The following is a 12,110-nucleotide window of genomic DNA, read 5'->3' as shown; positions in this document are numbered from 1 at the left end:
TTCTGGGTAAAAAATAAGGTTTAATAACATACAAAATAATGGAGTATAATAATTTATCGCACTTTTATTTTGAAGGCTGGAGCCTGGCTTATTGCTGCAACCTCCCAGGCAGGAAACGTTAGTGCTGCTCACTTGACAGAGCTCCGTGTGTGCACTGCATTCGCACATGCGCAGTAGAGTGGGAGGGGGGTCCTAGCGAGAGGTGGCTCAAATATATGCCTGTATAAAAAATGTCGATTTATATTAATTGTATGACATTTAAGTACAATCATGGCGGCAAACATAGCTTAGTAGCTTGCCAGAGTATTGAGCAGTGTACATGCCAAGCGGGGAACCGTTACGTTTACTGGTTTGCTGGGAATAGCCTTTCATGGCCTCCATGGCCTCGCTCACAAATAATATTATAAAGATGTTTATATGTTTATAATGGTCTGAGAGTGACACGGTCCCACTTGATTAAACTTGAAAATATACTGAAATGCATTTATATCTATCTGAATAACTGTGATCAAAGCTACCAAAGCAACAAATTGAATAACGGTCTTTATTTTCACAATCATGCGATTTGTTGTGCATCATGGGTGTGAGAGAATGCATGTCAAAAAGCAACGTCCAACATACAACATGACATGCAGGATGGAGAAGCTAAGCAGGCAGAGTATTGGAATCAGTCTTACCTGCTCAATTCCTCCGGACTCCTCTAATCCTCGCCTCTTCGCTCAGAGGCAAGACTAAGGTGACGGCTACACGGAGCTGGATATTTCTGAAGCTAGACATTTCTTTGTGCGGTTGGGGCTTGCAGCCACACAAAGCTGGATATTTCCGAGAGTAGAGTGCACAAGTGTGAAAATTAAGAGTATTGGAATTTGGATTATGGAAATAAACAGTGGCTAAAGGTAGCTGATGGTGCAGCTTCTTTTACTCGAGCAACATGGCAGCTGCGTTTGCCCGTCAATGAATAAACTGAGGTGGTACATACATGCGTAGCCCCTACAAAGTTTATCAACTGGAGTCCCTCTGCCAAGATGTACTGTAGGTACTCAGTTTTTCACAAATCATTACGTCCTTAACTATGTTACTCGAGATGACATGCACAGTTCTAGGGCAAACACACCATTATTTTATGTTTTTACAAGTTGTTGCACAACCACTTACATTTTGTCATTACCCCAAAAATGTATGTTTCGAAAGAGGAACTCTCGCGATATACCCTGCAGCCTCCTTACCCAACATCTCCTCAACTAAATCCTAACCCCATGTTGCTATTGCTGTGATGCTCAAAATTATATGTATTTGACTGCTGTACATATGTGGTATACGTCAGGATGGATGTGTGACGTGTCTTTTCTTGTACATTTGTGTCCTGCAGGTCACCCGTCCTGCCTCAAGTTCTCCCCTGAGCTCACAGTGCGAGTCAAGGCTCTGTGGTGGCAGTGTATCGAATGCAAGACGTGCAGCAACTGTCAGGATCAAGGCAAGAACGCGGTGAGTCAGAGAGACAATGACATCTACTCTGTTTGTTAACAGAATCGCATCTCCCTCACGCTGTTATATTTAAGTGGGAGTAGCTGATGTGTGCGTCTACTACCCAGAGACGGCCCCTCGTCTTATCAAACGGGCTATTTACCTCTGTGTGTGTGTGAACGCGTCTGAAACGGATATTCTCCTGTTGCATGCTACATGTGTGAAAGGCCAACACCGGACAATGTCCCGACCTGATTCCCTAGGCCATTTTCCAGTGTTCAAATGAGAAAGCAGCTACTTTATTTGATAAGTGTTGTAGCTGTGCAGTGGTTTGTCTCGCAACACTAGTGAGCTGTACCAGTACATGAACACTGTCTTCAAGAAACTAAATTAAATCTCAACAAAATATCTGTTTTTTTTTTAGACAACCTTTGTTAAAATGGCAACATTTTACGGGCCGTTTCCTTATATTTTATGTTTAATATTCCATTTGAAAGTAGATGGTGATAAAGTTATCTGTGCCACTTGGTTCATTGAGTTATTTTAGTTGGCTCTGGCATTTGCCTTCATTCTTTTGTCCGACATGAAAAACTGGGCAAGCTTAACTGACATTCAGACGTCTGTCCTAAGCTTCCCTTTGATTTTTCCACACGGATTCCATCTCATCTCTTTCATAATCAGTCTTCATCGTTATATTACAGTACAGATTAGATTAGATTATATGGCATTATGTCTTATTAATTATATCACATTGTTTATGTACTTCTCCTGTGCAGGAGAACATGTTGTTCTGTGACTCCTGTGACCGGGGCTTCCACATGGAGTGTTGTGACCCCCCTCTCACGCGGATGCCAAAAGGTAAGATCTTTGTCTGTGCACTGCCGTTTTAATCTAAGGTAAACATTATTATTATACCCACCAGGCAGAGATCTTGCGATTGGTGTCTGTCCACTACTTTGTCAACAACAACTATGTAATTTGTTTGACTTCATAATCACAGAGCAATCATCCCTCCAGGCTATGGGATAAGCATCCTGCCAGGCTATAGACCGGGCACTAGATAATTGCAGATATGCACAAAGGATGGTGTTGCTGTATGAGCACAGATGTACCCCCCTTAAACAGTCAACTTTGTTTTACAATTTGTCCTGTTTGAAAAAGGATGCAACACATCATACTTGTTTGAGTACGGTACATGCCTGTCTCTTCCACACAGAGCTTCACAAAGAGCCTACTGACACACATGGTACAGAGTGAGAGAGTTTTACAACTATCTATTCTATTGAGTCAATACCACTGAACCAGTGCATGTTGACGTTATTTTTGTCACAACTCGTCTTAAGTCATGTTGCATTCACATTTACAATATTCCCAACTTGATCATCTGACATATTGTGTTCAAGTGGCACTTAACTGTTGTAAAACTTGTGTGGGTCTTATATCTGACCACAGATCACAGCACTGTTTGTCTGTTTTACAATTTGTCAGAGAGACGGTGCAATTTTACGTTATGTGGTCACAGTATAAGTATTATTATTAGAGTATGCCTCCTGGTGGAGATTTGCATTTAACTGAGTGCACCTTTCTACTAGTCAGTTCTTAAATTAGGAAGGACATCCTCATGTTAGTCTTGTGTAGCCAGACGAGAACTCCGACTAATGATGAGATCAATATTCACTTAACTCAATGATTGGTTTTAAATTGGGTGGAAACAATTTAAATAAATAATAATAATAGTATTGCAGAGCCATTGCAAAGATTTTGTCTGGATACCATCACATTAGGATGGTATCAGGATTGCATTTTGAAGCAATAGGTGTAGGTTTGTCTAGCGCTTGTTTTCTCCACTGTTCTAGCCCATATATATTCCCCAGACTAACAGACGGATAACAGTTAGTCTTGCATAGCCAGATATTCTGAGATCTCTGCACTTTATTTATTTTGGGGTAACAATTATTGCGCTAACATCACATTTTTGTCCTATATTTCCCTCTATAATGTAGCCAAAATGTATATTGGCTCTTGTATTTCTGGAAATGTTTGATTTAACCTATTCTATTTCTGATATGGTCATACTGGTATTCACAAAACTAATGACAAAATTGTAAGAAGGGCCGAAATAAATCTTTCCCCTTCTCTATTCTAATGAAGTGCGTAATACCTCACCATTTTGTGCTAGTGGTACTAGCTTGTTGGCTCCCAACATATGTCGTTGTCGGGTGGAAACCTCGTATCTCCAAGTTTTAAATGTGTACCTTCTTTCTCAAAGTAAAGCCACGCTTCATCTTACAAGGCCGCGAGGCGTTGTGTGCTTGTAGATCGGCTGTTTTCACTAGTTTACATCATTTTTAAGATGAAAAAAAAAAACGGTTTTGGACATACAAGGTTTTCACCCGACAATGACGATATGTCAGTAGAAGCATTGAAGCACATCTCTAATCGTGTGTGTGTGTGTGTGTGTGTGTGTGTGTGTGTGTGTGTGTGTGTGTGTGTGTTCACCTCTCAGGCATGTGGATCTGTCAGATCTGCCAGCCCAGGAAAAAGGGAAAGAAGCTCTTACATGAAAAGGCAGCACAAATCAAACGCCGCTACAATGCACCGCTGGGACGGCCCAAGAACAGGTAAAAGAGGAACCGAGGAACTGGGGCCCATCTAATGGCGTCTTCCTTCACTGTCAGCCTGGCAGACTGTTGTTACACAGGCCAGAAAGCCATACATCACATCCACTGGAGCACAACAAGCTTCAACACTTGGTGCTTTTAAAGGCCTCAGAGTTGATAGCGAGAAGAAAGCTATTTTTGTCTTGTTGAAATCAACTGAAGTCATTTTTAATATGAGCGTATGTGATGTGTTGTGTAAAGGTTATTCGGAGAGACAACTCCTATTTGCATCTAAGCAAAGAAATGAAATTGAAATGATGTGAAGACAAAGCACAACACACTATGTACAGTACAGTATAATTACTACTCTGTGTGTGTGTGTGTGTGTGTGTGTGTGTGTGTGTGTGTGTGTGTGTGTGTGTGTGTGTGTGTGTGTGTGTGTGTGTGTGTGTGTGTGTGTGTGTGTGTGTGTGTGTGTGTGTGTGTGTGTGTGTATTAGGGCATTCACCAAATATTCGAATACCGAAGTCACTATTGGATGTTGTTCACCGAAGTCGAATATTTGCTTTTATTTTTTATTATTATTTTTAATATATCGTTTATAAAGCTTAGCTAGATAGGAAGTCATAAGAATGAGTTGTCAATGCCCCTGGTGGATGAATTTGTTAATGCTCTATACCAGGGGTTCTCAAACCTTGCCGTGACCCCCAAAATAAACATATTTGAACTGGGGACCCCCACCCTGACAAGCACTTGGAATTATAGGTATTACATTTAATGTGACTCTGTTCCACAGATAAATATTGCTGCGAGGCGTTGTGAGCATGTAGATCGGCTATTTTCACAATGTTCGCCTCTTGCTTACTTAATATTTGACAGTTTGGCGAGTCCTGTCGAATATTCGACTTTTCAAATACTTTGAGGTTGAATAATTCGAATACTAAAAATCACTATTCATGAATGCCCTACAACACACTATATACAGTATAATTTCTACCCGTGTGTGTATGTATATAATTTACAGCAGCATAACACCTAAAAAAAAGTGTTGTTCCTGTACCTTCTCTCATCAATCACCTCCCCTCCCTCCATTTCAGACCGGGTCGGCCCTTCAAGAAGCTGGGTGGTCGCGGTCGGCGGAAGCGCTCCGCTTCGCCCAATTCGTCCTCCAGCTCGTCTTGCGAGGGTTACCCCGGCGACGACCGCCTGCTGTTCTCCCTACGTGAGGACGACGACTCGACACAGGGTGGGGGAGGCGGTCTGCGCTTCAACAAGAAGACCAAGGGTCTGATCGACGCACTTACCAAGTTTTTCACGCCCTCGCCGGAGGGCCGCAAGGCACGCCAGGAGGTAGTGGACTACTCTCAGCAGTGCCGCATTCGCAAGAAGTCCAACCGCAAGGGAGAGGGAGACGATCGGACAGGTGAGGGAGTGGCGGACGGAGTGATCAGTCTCTGGGCTTGAAATTCACTCTAAGCATTTTCAGCAGAAGAATGTATCATTCAACACTTTGTTTTTCGGGTGTCACTTGTGCTGAAGTGTAAATTGGCATTAAGAAGGGACACAGTATAGTATTGGCCTGAAACAAACCAAGCAAGCTTAGTGAGGACATTGTGATTAGTGTATATATTTGACATACTATCCCACCACCAACCTTTTAATTCTTTGTGTACTTTTATTCGCACAGTTTGAATGAACAGAAATGTAACAGTGTTTGATTTTACTCTAATGTTTTTAACTTGGTTTAGATTATACTCACAGATGAGTTTTTAAGCACAGTGACACAAATAAAATGGAGAACAAAACCAAGTCTTGAAAAAAACGGTACAAGGGAGCACAGGAAGGAAGTTGGCATATTGTCTGTATCAGTGGAAAACAAAGATAATATATATCCCCTTGGCAATGTGCTAGACCCCTTGGAGATGGATTGCTAAGGTGGACCACCACACCTACTGTCAGCTCCCAGTACTTAACACATGTCTTAGTTAACCAAGCCGTGCTACTCATATGTTGAGTGGCGGTGCCCAGGATCGAACCCAGAACCTTGTAATTCAAAGGCAAGTGCTCTACTGACTGAACTACCAGGGCAGCCTTTTTGTTTCACATTGTGGGCCTGTCTTAAAGCCAGCATTTCTTTCTGCAGACAATCAGGACGGCAGCGACTGGCGCGACGATGAGGAAAAACATGAAAACCTGATGGAGAAAGACATTGAACTGTTCAGACACATCCAGGAACTGGCACTACAGGTATGCACTTATAAAGATTACGGCAGAAAGATTTGCATACCAAATATCAACCATTAAGAGGATTTTATTTGATGCAGTTTGACGTTTTGAGCAACACGCTCAAAGTGTGTGACTTCTGAAGATGTGTCATCTGTATATATGCACTGTAAAGAGACTTATATTATATACAGCATCATACACATGACCGGGTAGTAGAGATATGGGTATTTCATTTCCAGGTCTGTATTCGAGTGTCTGTGAGTTGCTGCTCATGTGATTGGGGGGGAGGATTTTTTTTATCAGTGCAAGAGCCAAGGCATAATGCACACACTAGCATGTGGTGCTGGTGTGCGTCCTAGCAACAGACAGACGGCCAGCAGATGCAGAGAGTTTCCCTTCAGCACAGAGCGTACAACTAATAATAACCCTGCTGGCACTATCCCGCTACTGGGACGTGTGTGTCTGTGTGAGAGAGTCAGTGTGCTTGCATATTTGGTGCAGTTCTGTTTGTGGGTAGTTATGTGTGTTGGGTGGATTACTGTGTAAACGGGATTGTGGAAGGTTGGTGTAATCTGTTTACCCAATGCTTTACTTTTTCCACCTTAAAATGCATGGATCTTGACCCACCTTTTTCTATCCCTCTCTATCCCTTCCACCTTACAGAAGGTCGGGGTGACCGGTCCCCCAGACCCCCAGATGCGCTGTCCATCTGTTATTGAGTTTGGCAAGTTTGAGATCCAGACGTGGTATTCATCTCCGTACCCACAAGAGTACAGCCGGTGAGCCCCCACACACACATTCATGCAAATATCAATACTGAACATTGGTATATTGTTCAAATTTCCAGGATTGAGAAATTCTCCCCATGAGATAAGGCCAATCATCACTGTACACATAGCCCAAATTAGTCTAAATACAGGCTGCAATAGAAGTCAAACAAGATTGAACATGATTGCTCAGCAGATTATGTCTATGGCTGGTTCAGTTGCCTACACTATTCCACCAGCCACTGTGCCTGGTATTTGTGTGAAATGGCATGAATTATGAAGTACAGCCAGTGTTTAAAAAGGAAGTTACAGTAGGTTACCTGTCCACTGGGAAGCTTTTTATTTTGGAGCGCTGGCTTCTTTTGCTGAGGTTTTCATTAACATTCTCTTCCTCCTACCCTCTGCTGTCCCCCTCTTCCATACTCTCTCCCTCTCTCTCCATCCCAGGCTCCCTAAGCTGTACCTGTGTGAGTTCTGTCTGCGCTACATGAAGAGCCGTAGCATCCTGTACCAGCACATGAGGAAGTGTTGTTGGTTCCACCCGCCGGCCAACGAGATCTACAGGAAGGAAGAAGTCTCTGTGTTTGAGGTGAGACGGGGGCGGGCGCAGCGGGACAGAGAGACGCACCGCGCAGCAGGGGGAGGGGCGGGCCGGGTAGAATGGGACAGAGGTTAGGGCTGTCACGATATGACATTTTATGCCGATTAATTGTCACTCAAATAATTGCGATTAACGATTTAATTGTGTTTTTATCGTTGATAATTACATTTCTGTTCGGCTTTAGGCTTTGAAGTTGCACATGGTAGATATGGCACATAACCTAAATATACAAAGAAATTACTGACATATTTGACAACTTTCTACTTAAAAAATAACATTGATAGTGGAAATAGCCGATCTACAAGCTCACAACGCGTCGCATCGCGACGCGTTGTGAGCTTGTAGATCTACAATTTTCCACTATTTCTGAAAATGTTTGTAAATGTATGAACATTTTTCAACATTCACGATTATGATGATTATGACAAAATATTTGCGATTATGTCAAATATTTGCGATTAGACGATTATGTAATAATTGTGACAGCCCTAACAGAGGTAAACAGAAAGGTGGAGGGAGGAAGTGTTTAGGAATTTAGACTGAACAAGAGCGTGGATGGAAAAGAGTTGAGTGTTCAAAGACGTAGGAGATTTTGATGTGTCATTCAATATACAATAACTCCTCAAATAATTTAAATAGATCCTCAAATGGGATAAAATAATAATTCCTTATAACTCTGCCCAAAGGTTATGCCCACTTTCCCGAAAAGTAAATGGTCCTTTATAAAATTACAGGTTAAATGTACTCTTGTAGAACAAATTAATGTTAAATCCAATCAATTAACTGCAGAGTGGCAACAGTCACTTTGAAAAACATAGTGAGTGATAATGCTAGTTGTAAAAAGGTAGCATTGTTCTTCAATAATAAAGCCAATAATATTAAAGACTATATTAATAATGTATTTAAGACTGAATGCACTTGCCCGTCGGGCAACCTGGAAGCAAACTCCACTTGCCCAAGTGTTTTATTTACTCGGGCAACCGTTGGTGTCAGCCCCTGCAACATTATCCTCCAACTTCAGTAAGCAAGGGCTGGATGGCTTCCCCTGTCCAGCATGATCTATTCTAGAGCCTAGTTTACTTGAATAAATCTGACCATTTGATATTCTTCATCTGGAGCTTCTGCTTAATGCTTCTATAGAGGCTGGAGTTCCAGGCAGGAAATGGTTTGTCAAAGTCAATAGATTAGGGCAGAACAAAGGATTTTTATTCTGTCAAGAGTGGAGCACTTTCCTTGTCACCACAAAACCCTTAGCCTTGCATCTCTGACTAACACTGTTAGCAATACCAACACAGGAGACAAACTGATCTAAAACTACTACTTTACACAACATTTATACTTCTGTCCTTTGGAAGTTATGTTAAAATATTCTTTAGTTTACATTGAGACCCACACAGACAGTCACAGTATGTATGAATGCTTTACACAACATGAATGCTTTACTCTAACAAGGGTTTTCAAATCACAAAGAAATCACAACAGCAACATATAGTTTTACCGTGTTTGTATAACTAAAGAAGGCTTAGAATTAGCTTGATCAACATTACCAATCTGTTTTCCACTTGAGAAATGGGACCATTTCACTGACTATTTCCATAATTTTACGTTTTGTGATCAACTGTTTAAAAGCTTGTATGAAAGTCGATAAGAATCATTCCAAAATACACTCATTGAGTATACATCCAGTGCTTGTGTGTGTATATACTGTATGTACTGTATATGTATAGATAGATTGATTTGTAGATGAGTTAAAGGTTTACAATTCCTTTGTTACAAACTACTAACTCACAGTTGTTAGGTTGTACTTGATGATACTCTTTGGACGACAAGTCAGATTTTACTTGGATTGTACCTAAACAGATTCTTATACTGTGGAAGCTTACTGAAGAGGGAGTTGGCTACATTAGTGTAAATGTATGTAATTGATGGAGTGATGGAAGATTGACTAAAGTATTAGAGGAGAGAAAGATAAGAGGACTGAGTTGGAGGAAAGAAAGAATGTTTGAGAGGGGAAAGACAGGGTGAGCGGCAGGCAGTCAAAAAGCCCAGCCCACAAACCACAGGTCTGCTGCAGCCACCGCCCCTCTCTTCCACATCCTCCTACAGAGGTGTCATTTACTCCTCCCCACCCTGAAATCAAACAGCGTGACACCCAACACAGCCCTGGTCCTCGCCTACACCACATACACAACAGGATGATCGTCACCGTTACAAAATACAACCCGACAATCTACCATAAGTAGCACGCCTGCGACTACTGTCACACTACTTGTGCAAATACGGTATTCCAGTACACCTTGCCACAATACAAATTTCCCACTTGGGACAATGATATTTGAACCTGCAGCTCGATTTACTGCTGAACAGGAAGCAGTGTGGGTTCGTTTTTTTAAACAATGCATCATGTGGGGGGGATATAACTTGCCTTGTGAATGAAGTATTTGAACGTGTACTTGAACCACAACCGTTTCAGGCCAGCGACGTACTGATCTGGTGTGCGTGGGTGTTTTGTGTTGTTTGGGCTGTTCAGCAGGGGCGATCAGCGACGTGTTCAGGCCTTGGTTACTGCATCTTCTCTCTGCAGACTGTTCTCAATCAGTGCTGATCTTGAAACTGGTCCAGGAAAGAGCTGGCCAGCTGCCAACCTCCATTTTTCTGTTGTTCTTTCCTCTCCTGCCACTGTCCTTTGCTATTTTCTGTCCTACCTCTGTGTCTCTCTCCTCTCTTGTGGTTGTGTGTGCTCATGTGTGTCTCCAGAGATGTAGCTGAGATCATTCTGTTCATTCTCTCCTCTCTCCCTGTCTTCTCCTTGTCCCACAGCTCTAATAGCACTTTAAAGATGTCCACTTACAGATGCCCTCAGGGAGCTTTGTGATTTTTTTTTCACTGTAGTTCATATCGATGTCCTCTCAGTGTGCGTGCCTGCGTTTTTCTGTCTATGCACATTTGCATTTGTAGACCTAGATGTTTGAGTATGCATACTTATTGTATGTACACATGCACTAATATTTGCATTCTATTTTCCCCTCAGGTGGATGGCAATGTGAGCACAATCTACTGTCAGAACCTGTGCCTGCTGGCCAAGCTGTTCCTGGACCACAAGACACTGTACTACGATGTAGAGCCCTTCCTCTTCTACGTCCTCACCCAGAACGACAGCAAGGGCTGCCATCTTGTTGGATACTTCTCTAAGGTGCACACCGTCAGTCCATCTACTACACAAACACAAGAGCTCTCTTGGCATTAGCCACGACATTATGAAATGTGAGAATTAGGGTCAGATTAGATGAAATAGGATAAGCACAGACCCTTGCACACTTTTGAACCCAACCCCCATCACAATGTCATCCCCTCTCTGTGTGATCGCTACCTTCAGTCTTCAAAGTATTGCCAATAAGGCAGTAATGACTTAAAAGGTCATCTTCAGGAAAATAACAATTTTATCGACTTGAATTGATCCCGGTGGGGAAATTGAGTTGTCACAGCAATAAGTAATAAGGTACAGGTAATACAATGGTGAAATAGGGGCTCAAGAAAGTAAACTACCAATAATACAACAAACTGTGTTGACTGACCTGTTGTAATGAACTCTTGTGAATATGTTTTCCTGATGCATTAGCATGCGTCCTCGCTGCCAAACGCAGCATTTAGTGAGGCTGTGGGGTAGTACACCTTGATCAACACTACAGACTGCCTCCTGTGTAAAGTGCACTTTTAACCAAACCGATTCGGCGGCTGTAGGTTTTCGGCAGCAGGTCGGGAACGATATCGGAAGATTTTTCTGAACATTTTCAGTGCTTTTGTGGCTATTTTCAGATTATTCAATCTGGATTTTAATCCAGAATGACTGCAGAGAGTATAGGTTATCTCAAACAGCAACATGCCACGGTCATTTGCAACCTCAAGGAGTTGAGCTTCCTCCACAGGGACAGAAAATGTATATACAGAGGAGGGATAATGAGTATATCGGTAGAAGGATGCTGAGGTTGGAACTGCCAGGCAGGAGGCCTCGAGGAAGACCAAAGCGGAGATTTGTGAATGTAGTTGGTGTGAAGGAAGTGGAGGCAGATGACGGGGTGAGATGGAGGCAGATAATTCGCTGGGATGACCCCTGAAGGGAAAAGCTGAAAGGAAAAGATTTACAAATGGAGATCCATTCCTTTGCACTTTAGGTGGTTGGTGATGCTCAATCGCCATTGATAGCGAAGGTTTTTGATCGCGCACCACTGGGGAGAAGGAATTCCCAGTCTCTCTTTAAATCTTTGGATAGAATTTGGAACATGTCAAAATATGCTCCTGTTTTACTCGCCATACCCACAGTTCCAGCTGAACTGCAGAAGCTTTATCTCTCAACTAATAGCAGAAAATAGCAGATCTACAAGCTTGTAGATCGTCTATTTTCAAACTTGACCACAGTTGCCATTCTCCCCTAAAAAGAAAGACTGAGTTGGC

At 42.3% G+C, this 12,110-nt stretch overlaps 1 protein-coding gene across 3 annotated transcripts in view; it reads left to right on the top strand.

Moving 5' to 3' along the window:
- kat6a (K(lysine) acetyltransferase 6A) overlaps positions 1 to 12,110 on the top strand; it is a 59,838-nt gene that overhangs the window by 35,668 nt on the left and 12,060 nt on the right. For all 3 annotated transcript variants that reach the window (XM_080739429.1, XM_080739427.1, XM_080739428.1), the window contains exons 4-11: positions 1,370 to 1,485; positions 2,241 to 2,322; positions 3,971 to 4,085; positions 5,162 to 5,487; positions 6,208 to 6,311; positions 6,954 to 7,069; positions 7,505 to 7,646; positions 10,690 to 10,851. In XM_080739429.1, the coding sequence (XP_080595555.1) occupies positions 1,370 to 1,485; positions 2,241 to 2,322; positions 3,971 to 4,085; positions 5,162 to 5,487; positions 6,208 to 6,311; positions 6,954 to 7,069; positions 7,505 to 7,646; positions 10,690 to 10,851 (1,163 nt within the window). The remainder of the gene's footprint in view (positions 1 to 1,369; positions 1,486 to 2,240; positions 2,323 to 3,970; positions 4,086 to 5,161; positions 5,488 to 6,207; positions 6,312 to 6,953; positions 7,070 to 7,504; positions 7,647 to 10,689; positions 10,852 to 12,110) is intronic.

This window comes from Nannobrachium achirus, assembly GCF_963921795.1.
Source record: "Nannobrachium achirus genome assembly, chromosome: 12".
Classification (NCBI taxonomy): Eukaryota; Metazoa; Chordata; class Actinopteri; order Myctophiformes; family Myctophidae; genus Nannobrachium; species Nannobrachium achirus.
This window is presented reverse-complemented; position numbering and strand designations above follow the sequence as displayed.